This window comes from Phalacrocorax carbo, chromosome 12, assembly GCF_963921805.1.
Source record: "Phalacrocorax carbo chromosome 12, bPhaCar2.1, whole genome shotgun sequence".
NCBI classification, from domain to species: Eukaryota; Metazoa; Chordata; class Aves; order Suliformes; family Phalacrocoracidae; genus Phalacrocorax; species Phalacrocorax carbo.
The window spans coordinates 8666372-8679532 of record NC_087524.1 but is presented as its reverse complement, the minus strand read 5'-3'; the positions used below and the strand labels follow the sequence as shown (position 1 = coordinate 8679532).

General features: G+C 44.1%; 1 protein-coding gene across 2 annotated transcripts in view; it reads right to left on the bottom strand.

Moving 5' to 3' along the window:
* Positions 1-13161, bottom strand: part of SUFU (SUFU negative regulator of hedgehog signaling) — a 98548-nt gene that overhangs the window by 26670 nt on the left and 58717 nt on the right. Inside the window, exons 7-8 of one of the 2 annotated variants that reach the window (XM_064464036.1) lie at positions 10684-10840; positions 9036-9147 (exon numbers count right to left, since the gene is read on the bottom strand). In XM_064464036.1, the coding sequence (XP_064320106.1) occupies positions 9036-9147; positions 10684-10840 (269 nt within the window). The remainder of the gene's footprint in view (positions 1-9035; positions 9148-10683; positions 10841-13161) is intronic. The other variant, XM_064464037.1, reaches the window with a different exon arrangement.

The window sequence follows — 13161 nt, the reverse complement described above, 5'->3', positions numbered from 1 at the left end:
ATATGCTTTGTAGTCTATAGGTGGCACTTAGAGCTGTGTTTAATCTACTTCAGCAAACATTTTACAACTCTTTGTACGTGGGGTCTTCAAAGAGTGGAGTGGGCCAGCATTTTGCAGGCTGATTACCTGAGAAGTGCAGTTACAGTTGATTAATGATCAGTTGACCTTAAGCTAAGCTTTGCCTCAACTTCCTTATCAGATCTTATATACACAGTGAGCTGTGGGAAAGTCAGCCTGTGGTCTACCACTTCCAATCATTCATTTATCAATCCCTACCAAAAGGGTCAGCCATTAGCAACACATGATTTTAAAGCAGGCCATAAGCTTGCACCCCTTAAATGCAGTTCCAGAGTTTACATGCCCTGGAGCAGATCAGGAGTTTTACAGCAATGTTATTGCTTCAGACAAGAGACACTGCCCTTCTCACCTGGACTGCCTAAGTGCACCAGGAATGTCCCGTAACACAGCCTCCCAGGCAATCGCTACCTTAGGTCCATGCTTCGGAAGGACAGACAGCTGCAGGACAGTTCCCCATACCCCATGGCTCCTAACCTCCTGAGCTGAAGGTGGGTTTTTAGGTCTCCACCATGTTAGCCAGTACAGCCGCTAGCACAATGGGGCCGCGGTCCTGAGGGGAAACGGCCTCCGTTTGTTAATGTAATAATAGGAATGACGACAATATTCTGAAGGCAAGGGGCAAAGCTTTCTAAGTCTTATTAAAAACAGCAAATGCTGTTTGTCATTACACGCTCAAGAGAGGATGTTGACTAATGTATAACTATCAAATGGAACTGTCATGACTTTAAGGCTGTCAATAATTATGACTTCACATTAATAAGTAACCAGCCCTTCTGTCAAAAAGGTGAAGGAGTGAAGCAAAATGGTAGTTAATACTTTGAATGACATGAAATTATTAATCCTTTCCACAAAACTTTTCCAAAATAGTCACGGTCTTTGTATTTCTTGTTTCACTTTAGTGGAGCTCTCACAATTTCAGCTACTTGAAGTTAAGGGTAAAACTCCAATAGCAGAAACCAAATAACCTTCTAAGCTATACATTTCTAAGCCAGAGTTTTGTGTGATGGGCACTTCTGGACATGTTATGGACTGCGAATAACACAAGGCCACAGTGCCATCACTTTAAGAGTCTGGAACATGTCGCATGACACAGGGACTCGGCAAGACCCCCTGAAATTCTCCCTTTGGGAATGGAAATCCTTGTGCTGACCCTTTCAAAGGGTGATGGCCCAGATGAAGGGTCAGTAGGACTTCTAGGTTGTTATTATTAAAAAGTTCATGTCGTAACACATGCTGCCACCCACAGCTTGTAGTTTTCAGCCTCAGAAGAAAATGTAGAAAAAGTTTGCTTTCTAACACTAACATCCCTGGGTTTACGACTGTCAGTTACCCATAAGCCTTTGCTTCCTCCACCCCATCACCAAATAAATCAGCAGCAAAAGCCAGTGGAGTTTTATTTGTTATGACTAAGATCTAGCTGACTATCACGTAAAATGTTGCAAACTTTGTCTATTCCAGATTTAATACTTCATCCAACCCACACAAAAAAATTCATGTTTCTCAGTGTCCAGAAAAAACAAGTCTGCAAAAGCCAGGGCTGCTGCATTAGGAAAGGCAGTAGATTTAAATGGAAGCAGCATGCCGGAAATGCCCCAGTTTAAGGATTGCACATCTCATGTTTTGTGAAACTGGAGGGGAGTTGAAGGAGATTAAAGCACATTTCCCTCTGATTGGGAGCTTGTGGGAGGTGTAAACGTGGGCAGTTGTCAGATTAATTCTTTAGATGATTACATTCTTTTTGTTTCTCTAAAGCTGTTTGTAGTTGGGTTTGATGTCTCCTGTTCTGGGCAAGTGTATTGCTGCAGTTACCAAGGTGACTTTAGCTGACTTTCAACTATTTTTTCCAGCTTCGGTTTCTACCAGTAGTCTGCTTCTGCGCAGAGGAGAGAGGAAGGAAATTATGTTTGTTGTTTTTTTATTTTTAAATTTTGTGAATGCTGATTAACAGCCCATGAACTTAACCAAAGCCTTTTTTTTTTTTTTTGAAAGAGAGAGAGAGATGGGTCAAACCTTTGCAAAGGTGTCCCATGTGGCCTGCAGCTTCCCCAGACCTGTCAACAGGGAAAAAGGGCCTGAGAAGACTACATGTCCCAGCGTGCTGTGCTCCTTCTTGATGTGAGCAGCCACATGCTGGAACCTGTAGCCTCCCGGGGCCCTCTCTTTGTATTAAAGATGAGGGTGGCTGCAACCTGCTTAATTTTATGCCAATTAGCAGCAGCCCATGGGGATCCTGGAAAACTGCCAGTGCAATCACTGGGTTGCACAAAGTTTGGATGTCCCCTCCTTATAAGTCATGCTTATAGCAACCTCTCCTCAAGCAACCCCACTGGCGGTTATTTTATTGGATTCAAGAATAACCAGGTTGATCAAATTAAGAAAGGTTTATTTATTCTTGTATTTGTGTTTTGCTTTATGATCAGAGCACTTGATATCACAGATCTGTCATGAAGGGAGCTCTCAGCTGCCTTCCAAACTCTGTCGCTGACATGGAGCATAATTTTGCTGCATTTCCAAGTTACCCTCCCAGGTACCAAAATCACAAAGGAGCCCTGGCAACGGCAGGGGTTCTTTGTAGGAGTGGGTGCCCACTGCATCACTAACCTGAGTTACAAGTCACTGCTCCTTGCTTCCTTGGTACAAAACCCAGCACCGTGAGTTACCAAATGCAAACCATTAGTACAAGCTTACATAGCTGGGAGAGAAAGGCTGGACCACTTCTGCCCCTCCCCTTCTTCCCCTCCCTACCATGGCTATTTCAAACCTCCTCACTCCCTAATGAAGATATGGTCAAAGATCACTTAAATGCCAGCAATCTTCCAGTGTCTTTCCCACAGTTTCTCCTGAAGGGCAAACCAGCAGTTATGGGAAAGAGCCCTAAGCATCTTGGCACACATTGTTAAGGGACACGTCACAGACACACAGAGACAAGTGCAGAAATGGGGAGGACACGGTTACACAGCTCCTGCTGTGGTCACACTGAAACAAGGCTAGCTTGATTGCTCAGACCTGGGTGCTCATCATCCTGGTTAAACCGGATGGTGAAGATGTTCTATGTGCACTTCCTGGCACAGAAGAACTCCAAGGACAATGCCAGTAGAAACAATCTTCTTGCCACTCACATATTGCTTTGGAAAGCTGCGTAATAACTACTGTCAGTGCTTGCAGGGGCCAGATTGTTCCAAGACCTGCAGCTGAACCGGGATTCAGAGATTTAGGCTGTGCCACTGGCACTCTGCAGACCCATGGGCAAAGTCAAACAACTCTTTTTATGCTTCGGGTTCCTTGCCTGTAAAATGGAGACATTTTTGCACATACGGCTGTTGCAAGGATTAAGTCAATGTTTGCAAAGCACTTTTAGATTCTTAGATGGGGAAAGCTATGTAGGAGTGCAAATTATTAGCACGGTGACCGCTCTGCACTTCTGACGCTGGTTTTCCAGACATTTGCTTTCCTAGTTCACAGGCTTGTCACCCAGCACTCAGCCTCATGCTGAGACACTCCCTAAAGTATATTGCCTCCCCCCATTCAGCATTCCTTACTCAAGACACCGCTGAATGGTGTCTCGATGAGAGAGCATGCCTAAATAAGCAGGACTGGATTGGAAACTTGCTGCTTAGTGGTTGCAGAATCAGAAAGTCTAGCCAGAACCAGACAGTTTCAGAGAATGCTAAAATGCTCCCCTTTATGTAAAAGTTTGCCTCCAAGAGCTGAAGACAGGAAACCAGCTACACAGACAGCAGCTCCCCTCTGCCCAAGTAAAGCAGCAATCAAAACCAAGTGCAACTGGGAGAGGCAAAGTGCAGACTCGTCTTGAAGCAAATCCTACATCTTGATACTACGTCAGAGCTTCCTCAGAAACGCTGCTCAGATGGAGCTTGTTAATGTGCATTAACCCACTGCTACTCACTGAAAGGAGAAATCACTGTGCCCTATTTACCAAGTCAGTGGAACTACACAGGCAGGGGACTCCAGTCCTGCAAGTGGTGTGCCACTGTTACTTGTGCACTCCAAACCAGGCACACTGTGTGTCAGTCTGGTGTTAACCTTTGCTTCTGGAGTGACACAACTACTCCCTCTTCTCACAAGGGAAGGGCGACAACCTGAGATGCTCAGGGTGCAGTGCACTAGAAGGTCACAGGCAGGACAGTCCTGCCAGCCCCACCTGTTGTTCTCTGCTCTTTGCCGGGAACCTGCCTTCATTTCCCTGCACAGCTGGAAACTGTTTAGGGCAGGATGGAATTAGCACACGGGCACAGAGCTACCATATGTTCAGGTTTACCTAGACTCAACCTGTCTTTCTGCCTGGAAATTGAACGCAGATGGGATTTGAGGTCTCTGGGGCATCCGCTGTTTGTCCCTAGACAAGTGACCACTGTGCATAAGGGGACCTGCACACACATAGTTATCTGGGAAATCCCAGACAGAAACAAGGGAATCAGGCATGTTGAACCACACTGCTTTATCCTTCTTGAGAAGAGGGAGAGCAATAAACAGCAGAGAGATGCTGGAAGAACCTTGTCAAAGTAACACAGCCTTGAGAGACCTTTTTCCACCACTTAAACCTCACCTTCAGACACTGGGGATGCGTGTGGGCATTACCTGAATTATGGCACAATGAAATGTAGCAATTACTGATAATTTAAGCCTCAATATGTGCAGTAATGCAGTGTGCTAGCTCCAGGTTTCTACTCTATGTCTCAGCTCACAGGAGCAGTAGAATGGTCTGAGTCAGCCATGGGGCAGAAAAACATCACTTTCTGTGATCAAGGGGACCCTTGACGGGTGGAAAAGGTCAAGAATTCCCTTATCCCAACCCTGGCTCTCACTGCAACTGTGGCAAATTAACTCCTCTGTCCTCATCTGTAAAGTGGAAATACTACTCACCTACCTCACAGGAGAGCACAGAGCTAATTGCCAGGGACAATTAAAGACTCGGCCCCAGAACTTACTACATCAAGAAATTAAAGTGCGAACGAAGCAAGACTCTAGAAGTGTCACTGATCTTTGACATCTGGAGCTTCCAGCCCACTGAGGTCTTAACAACAGCAGCATTTAGTCTGACATCTAAATGTTCCTCACTGGTAAGAGCTTGCCATATCCAACAAGAGTGCATCTGCAGTTTGGGAGACAGGGAGCCTTGCCTTTCCGTCTGTCTGAGCAGCACCTACCAAGATGATGGGTCCTAAGAAATAAATAATGTGCCACTGTAAAGTACATTTGTATTCATACACGCTTCATTTTTCCAAGCAGTAATCAAGAGTATTATGTTACCTATGGTCGAAATGATTAGTCATGTTTCCGAAGATTAATTTACATGTTCTTTTGTTTAATGCATATGAACTGATTTAATGGCTGCTTATGAACTGAGCTAACAGTCATTTTGAGAAACAGATGTCCGATGCAGTTTTAAGCATTAAGAGTGCTTTTATTCATATCCTTAGGAGAAAAAGGGCTACACAGTCTACAGTAATAACACTAATGAATCAAAGTACTACAGCTGCCCAACAGGGTTTTGACAGAAACCAGCTTTTTCTCAAAGGAACTTTTTTTTTTTCAGAACTCTGGGACAGTGAACAACTGGTAATATGCATGCTTAACATGTAAGTATGTGCTTTGCTGGAGCCAGAACACTGAATCAAGCCCTATCTGCAACCAAACAATGTGAGGCTTTTGCATAACCACTGAAAACTAACTACACAAACACAGGGAAATCTGTGTGGAATCTGGATCTTCCACATTTTATACAAATAAATATTTGAAAGTTTGAGTGTTTCTGATACTGTTTTGTGATGCTGAATGCAGAACAGGTTGTCTGCTTTAAACCCTGACAGATTATTGTGTGTGGGTGGTAGAGTTAGGATAAAAGAAAGGGAAGAAAACTACTAGGAAAGCAGTTGGTGGCTGCAAATCTACGATAAATAAACAGCACATTCCTCTTCTGCATGAAACCATTAGAGTCTGTGTCAGACTAACATCCTAATGTCAGCTGGGTGCAAATTTGATGGCCTGGGGTTCTGCAGTGCTCCTATGGAAAGTAGATTTGGAACAATTTGCCATGCCCCAACAGAGCTTTTCTGTCAAGTTCCTGAGGAGCCTCTAATGCACCAGTTATTCACAGGACCCTTGCAACGAACCACGGGTTTGTTACTTTATGGTCTGGTGTGTACAGTGCAGGATATGATTACACACAAGCCTGCTTCCCATCAGCCAGCACCTTGTAATCATTAACATATTTATCCTTGTGGTGCCTCAAGAAGATGACATTGTTATTAGTCCCATTTTATAGATTCAGAACTGAAGCTCAATAGCTAAATGACTTGCTTTTGGTTACACAAGATTTACAGTGAAGGACAGAACTGAGTCACAGCCCTACCAGGCCCAAGCAAGGAGCATACCAGGACTAGATCAATGTGCAGAGCTGTCCTTCATCTCAGGTGCTTGGAAGTCTTATGAAATTACTATATCTGCACTGGGTTTTCTGCCTTTTGTGTCTCAGCCTTTGCCACTGCAGGTACCTGCAGGGAACATGGATGTAGATACATTACTACATGCAAAAGCTGAACTCCTAATTTACATCCCTCTGTAGCAGCTGGAGATGAGTCTCCAGATCATGCTCATGTACTTAATAGCATGTTGAGCAACTTTGCTCAAACACATAAGACATACTGAGACAGTGCATTAAAAAAGGCTAAGACCTAATAAGATCTTCCTCTTCTGATTCATCTGTACCACACTGTGCTGAAAAATATGTTGACTGCTAAGTTTTAGCCACAGTACGGGTAATCATCAGGTCTGATTTAGGTATCAATATATGCTGCTTTCCAGTACAAACCACCCCTCTCAGTATAGTCAATGCATTGAACAAGTCCTGTTGTATCTGCTACATGAATCAGAGAAGAGATGCCACTGCACAGGTAGAAAAAGACCTTTTCCGAACTCCTCTCAAAGTAGTCAATAAGAAGAAGAAAGTATTAGGACACACTGCAGTTTTAAGTTGAGTATTCCTCCAATATCAACTATCACCAGAGCAACCTCTGGCAAGACACACAGCTGATAGCTCTCTTTCCTTAACTGAATTGCTATTATGGAGAAACAGGCTAGCTATCAGTTTCCACAGTGGTAACCACAGACCTCAGAGAAACGTATTGATCTTCTATGAGGCCAACACTGAGAACCAGCCATTCCTACCACTCAGGCTTCAGGCAGGGTGGGTGTGCAGCTGCTACAAGTAACAGAGATTTGCAACAAAGAGCACTGTCACGGCTATGAGGCTCTGAATTTGACCTGCCTTCCTCTCTGTCTTGGAACAGTTAAAACCCCAGGTAAATATTTGTGTGCTTCATCTTAGACCTCTGCTAACCTTTCACCACTCTGTCTTAAGTGTATCTCTGTTTATCTTACCCTGAATAACATAAAGCTTTCTTATCTAAGCAACAACTACCTCCCAGCATTAAGGCCTACCCATCAGCTGCCTTCCCTGGCCTGATGCAAACCCCAAATGTCTCTGGTCATCCCCAAACACTGTGAACTCAGAGCTTTTACTGGGCATGCAGATTCATGCATGAGCCCAGCATCTGTGAGAAATCCTGCTTAATACTTTTGACCCTTCCAAGACTGGGTGTTTTTTGTGCAAATCAGACGGTATAATTTTATTTTTCCAGTGGGGCCAATGGGACCAACCAATGGTCCAATGTGACCAACCTTCAAGCAGGGAAGTACAAAAAATCTGAGTCAGGTCACAGTCTGGCTCCATATAATTACTATATAGCAAAAGTAAGATTATTCCTAAAGCAATAATAAAGCCACTTGAGATTTTTTTTATAAGCACCAATATCTCATATTACTTATTAGTACACAGCATCAGCAATCCACATAACACTTCCCCCCAAAGGACTGGGCAACTCAGAAACATTCATATGTAAGGCAAATCAGAAGTCACCCACAAAACAGAACAAGAAAGGACATCAGGGTCCTAAGCAAGTACGAGGAATATTTTTCTCATGAAATGCTTGAATCAAGAAAGAAACAGGAATTGAAACAGAGCAAGATTCTGCCCCTGCCTGGCACTACAAGAGCGAGCTGATTTCATGATGATCTTTACTCTTGGAACAAGAAAGCACAAATGTTCATCAGAGACTGGGAAACCAAAGGAAATATGAAATGAAAGAGCGCAGCAAAGATGCATGCCTTTCTGTATCATTTAGATGAAAACATAAAATTGATGGGAAGACATTTAACTAGCAACTGAAATAAGCCTAAGAGGGGAAGGGGAGAAACCCAAAAAGACGGAAGTGCAGATACTGCAGGTGGCTTGAAATCACAGGTAATTTTCTATAGATACACTGAAGTCAGAAGTTACAAATGAGGAGAGATCTACAGGCCCACCTAGTCCCACTTAAATCACCTGTTGTCTACAGACTATTAGAGACCAGGGTGGTATTGGCATGTAATTACAACCAGCACCTGCCTGCTTAAGCAAGGCAAGATCAAAGTCACTTAAAAAAGAAAAAAAAAAAAAAATCAACATTTTAACCAAAAGGTTTGTAATTATGGGCTTGAAAACAAAATGCTGAGGCAAAAAATATCAGCAAACACTCATCTATGCTACCTAGCTCTTTGGATACTATAGCACTGTTCACCACTGTATATTTTATCGGGCTCAGACCAGTCTGATTTCAAACGGTGTACACTGTGAACAGCAGATTCTACAGAACACAGAGTCACTCTGCATTAGCAAGGTTTGTCTGAAACCCCCCTCAAAATCTGCCCTCCTGAGGACTAGCCTATTAACCCAACCTGAACAACTCTTCTCCTTCTGTCCTTGAGCTTTGCAAGTATTTGCTGCTAGCCTTCCTATCCCCTTGCCGAGTCTTTTCCTACCCAGCTTTAACTTTGTTCTTCATGTTGACCTCTTTAGCCTCCCTCCTCCCACCCCGAGTGTGCAGGGTGAAACTTACGGTGCTCGGTCGTGGTTCAACCCATTCTGTCTTTGTGCATTTATCGGAGGTAGAACAGGTTTGCTGTTAATCTCAAGTCCTCTCCGCAAAGTCTCCCTGATTTGCTCTGTATCTGCAAAGAGAATTTTTTTAAACATGATTTAGAGTCCCCAGAAACATCACAGATGTCAGCCTTTTTTTTTTTTTTTTTAAAAGGCCTGTTTCTACAGTATGTTTCATCTAAACTCTTCCCCTTCAGAAAGAAATTAAGAGATGCTGAGGGTGAATTCTTAACAGCTCTTCCTGCAACTTAGGAGTTACTTCACTTTATAATGTCAGCTTGAATTCTCTTGCTTTGTTATGCCAGGCAAGGAGAGCTGGAACCTTTGGTACTGAGCCCTCCTGATGAGGAAATTCTGAGAGGTTTTGTATCCTTTCATAAATGAGGTGTTTGCTGTTTCTGTAGCGCTCTCAGAACAACCTGACACTTCCAGCCTTTACACTGAAACTTACTTCTCCCATTAGGCATACCAGGAATTTGTTCCTTTACCAAACAAGTGCAAGGGGGTTCTTGAGTTTTTGCAATTGGCTTTGCAAATCTGCTGATTAATTTACAAAAAAGATTCACAAAAAAAAGGAATTTTATGCAGGGCAAACTTTAGCCTCAAGCTCACATTTGAAAATAAACTGTAAATTATGCAGTTCAGATGCAGTCTTTTTACTTCTTCGTTTTCCTATAATGTCTAATCGCCAAATACTTTAACAGGATGCTTTCCTACCTTTCTTAGAAGTTTCCTGTCTTTTTTTTTTTTTTGAGAAATGTGGGAATTTGGTAAAGAAAAAAATATAAAAATGATTTCAAAATCTTTTGAAGGATATACAAACATCACCATGTATACCTGTCTTGGGCTTTTCATTTGCAGAGCTGAGGGAAAATAGCCTTTTTAGATCCAGGGCAGTTCAAAATATTTGCACAAGAGCCAGAAGGAACCCTATATGCTTTTAATTTATTTTTTTTTTACCATGGAGTTAAAAAAACCAAGATACCTTTCCTGTAGAAACCACTGTTAATTCCAGGAAATCTCAAGCCCTCAAATTTTATGTTGCTTCACCCATTTGAATGATATAATATGCATAATTTCAAGCATGTTTAATGGCTATGACATCTGCACCCTGAGATGGCATCTCACTGCCAAGGGGAACTCCACCACTTTTTATTTCTTCTTTCCAGAGTTCCGTATTTGTGAGTATCACTTGAGTTCAGCTACAGCAATGTACAGCCTCAGTCCAACTTGTCACCCAAGAAGTAACAATGTTAATAAGGAAACACAGACACGGAAAATGCAGTTGCTTCACCTTGCAGGTGTTTACAGTCCTGGTTTCACCCAGCGCTCAGTTTAACTTTGCAGATTTAGATTAGAAATAGCCTAAAAACTGAAAAAAAACCCCATTTAGACAAAAAAAACCCGAAGATCTCTTTTCTTCTCTCCTGCCTTCCTCAAAGAGGCCACACCAAAATTCCTTTTGGTCCCCTGAGATGTACTGAGCCTTCCAGTAACTGTACTGTTTGTCACGAACCCCAAGATGCTGCATGATTCAGCCCATTGCCCAGACCCATCACAAAACGAGCCGAAAGGCCATGAGAGCGACTCGGCCCAGGACCTCTTACCTTTCCCAGAGAGCCGCCGTGGCTGGGTCCCAATGCAAATGCTCCTGCTGTCTTCGTCATCCTCCGGGGGCCGGCTGAGATCATCCCAGGCACATTTGGCACTCACTCCACTCAGGTTTGAGCCATCTGTCTCAATCCCTTTGTCAACTCTCTCCTGCTTGAAAAGATCCAAAACCCCAAGACTTTTTTGGGTGTTGCTTGAACCTGAATTGGAACCCACCCTGGCTCAACTCAACCTTCAGCAGCTCCTACATTATTGCCCCTTCACAGCCAGTTTCCACTCTCCAGCCTGAGCGCTTTGATGTATCAGAGCCAAACGTAACTGCCTACTGAGACGAATCAGGGAGCTTGTCTGAAATGGAACAAACCTTTTCCATAGCAGGCTGGTCTGAACTTCTGCCCCTTCCTCACTGCTTTACTAGGTGGCCCCAGCATGCACAAAACAGGGAAAGATAGAAGTGGAAATCAGCAGCCTGGGGTATGTAGAGTTGCCTCTTTCAGTGCTAGCTCCAGTTTACACCAACTCAGGTATTTATGAAAATACAGTGTATACACCTGTACAAAGCACAGCTTAGCAGTCTACCTATTATATGTCAATGATAACAAACTCCTGAATAACTAAACTTAAGATCCCTTTCCAAACTTACCAAGGAGTCCCACAATGAAAACAGCTCACAGAGAGACTCATCATTCACAAGAGCTCATCATTAAACTGCCTGGACAACCACTGCTTTTCAATGTGCTGGGGTGTTCAGTAAAGGACAAACATGCAACAAGACACAGGTCTGGCCACAATGTCAAAGCTTTTGCTCTGTTGGCAAAATTGACAAATTTCCTCCCTCGCAAGTTGGACTTTCCAAGCACTTAACCCACGTTTGGGTCTAGGAAGGTGTCACACACCAACGACAAGCAGCTGGATACTCTCAAACACCGTGCATTTTCTCAGGGACATGTGCATCTGTTGGCAGCAAGACTTCCCTGAGCTACAGCCACAACTTCCACAGGACACCTACCTGTTAGGGGAACTGGCATTAGTCTGAATTTCCACCTATGTCCCACAAGGGGGTAATGTTGAGCTGAACAAACTCAGGGCTGGGCTACACCGAGGAAAGGCTGCTCTTCCCGGTGTCACCTCTCCCCTGGCACCAAATCAGCCGGGCTCGTTCTCCCCTCCTCTGAAGGGGTGTCTCTTCTGGTACTGCTCAGTGGCACTAGCAAGATCTCCATCTCACTGCTTACACCTGGGTCAACTCAGAATAGGTGGTAAGTCCCACCATTTGCCGGACAGAAACTCTGAAGATTTGAGGAAAAGAGCAGAGCTGTGTTACGCACAACAGGAGCTGATCTCTGCTTGTTATTACTACCCTCCGGTTTGACCTTGCCACTGGAGTCAAGAGACTATGGGAGTATCCAGCACTTTGCAAAATCTGTTCCCTAAGAAGCAGTTTCCACACTAAAACCCACATAAGTTCCTCCCCTTGCCCAGCCGCACACCCTGCGCCCTAGAAAGAGCATTGCCTGTTCTTGTGACCATTCAGAAGAGGATTTGAGCAGCTCAAAGATAAGCACAAGCATTCAGGGTGTGGTTGCACAGCAGTTGAAGCTGATGTAATTCACAGTGGCAGCAGTCCCACCCTCCTCCATGTGCTCCTACCCCTTCCCTTGAGCCAACTCTTATTTTTTTCAGCTGGATCACCTCCCTAAACTGGCTCTTTGGCCCAAGAGCGGAGGCAGAAGCCAGTGGCTGGGGCAGGACCAGAGCAGTCCTGACTTAGATTTAGGCATTCAAGAGACTACCTTCCTTCTGCCTCTCTCCCTGAAAGACTGCTCCTGTTGGGATCTTCCTCTGGTGTCAGGGAAAACTGGCCTCTATGAAAATGTAATGGGAAAATTTCAGAAAAATAAATCCGCTGGGATTTTCTTTTGATATATCCTAAACATGAAATTAGTTTTTTCACCCAGAAATGGAAGTTGTGGAAAAGAAATAAAAATACATCTGATCCTGCATATGCAAATGATGCTCTAAGTGAGATTTAGCACATGGCCCCTTTGGGAGCCCTCTGCAGCACTCTGTGAGAACTCAAATCAGCTGGCATGGGGAGGTTTAACTTGCCAACATAGTTATTTTTCATTCCAGTGATTGGGAAGCATGGGACAGCCACCAAACTTGCCCTTTAGCAAGGAACAGAAGAGCCTGGAGGACTATCAGCCAGAGGCTCTGGTGGACAGGCTTCTCCAGCCCTGCAGAGGGGACTCCCACTCTCAGATATGGTCGGGGCCCCCTGGACAGTGTGCAGAGTCTTGGGGAGGGGGGAAAGGGACTCCTCATCTGCATTTCAGCTGGTTTGCAGAGCACTTCCTCAGAGGAAGAAGTACTGCTCTGTTGGAAACCCCTCGAGATCAAGGGGGGCTCATGGAAACGAGCTGGCCTAAGGCAGCCTAATATGCATGCCTGTTTTATAACGTTTCAAAGTATTG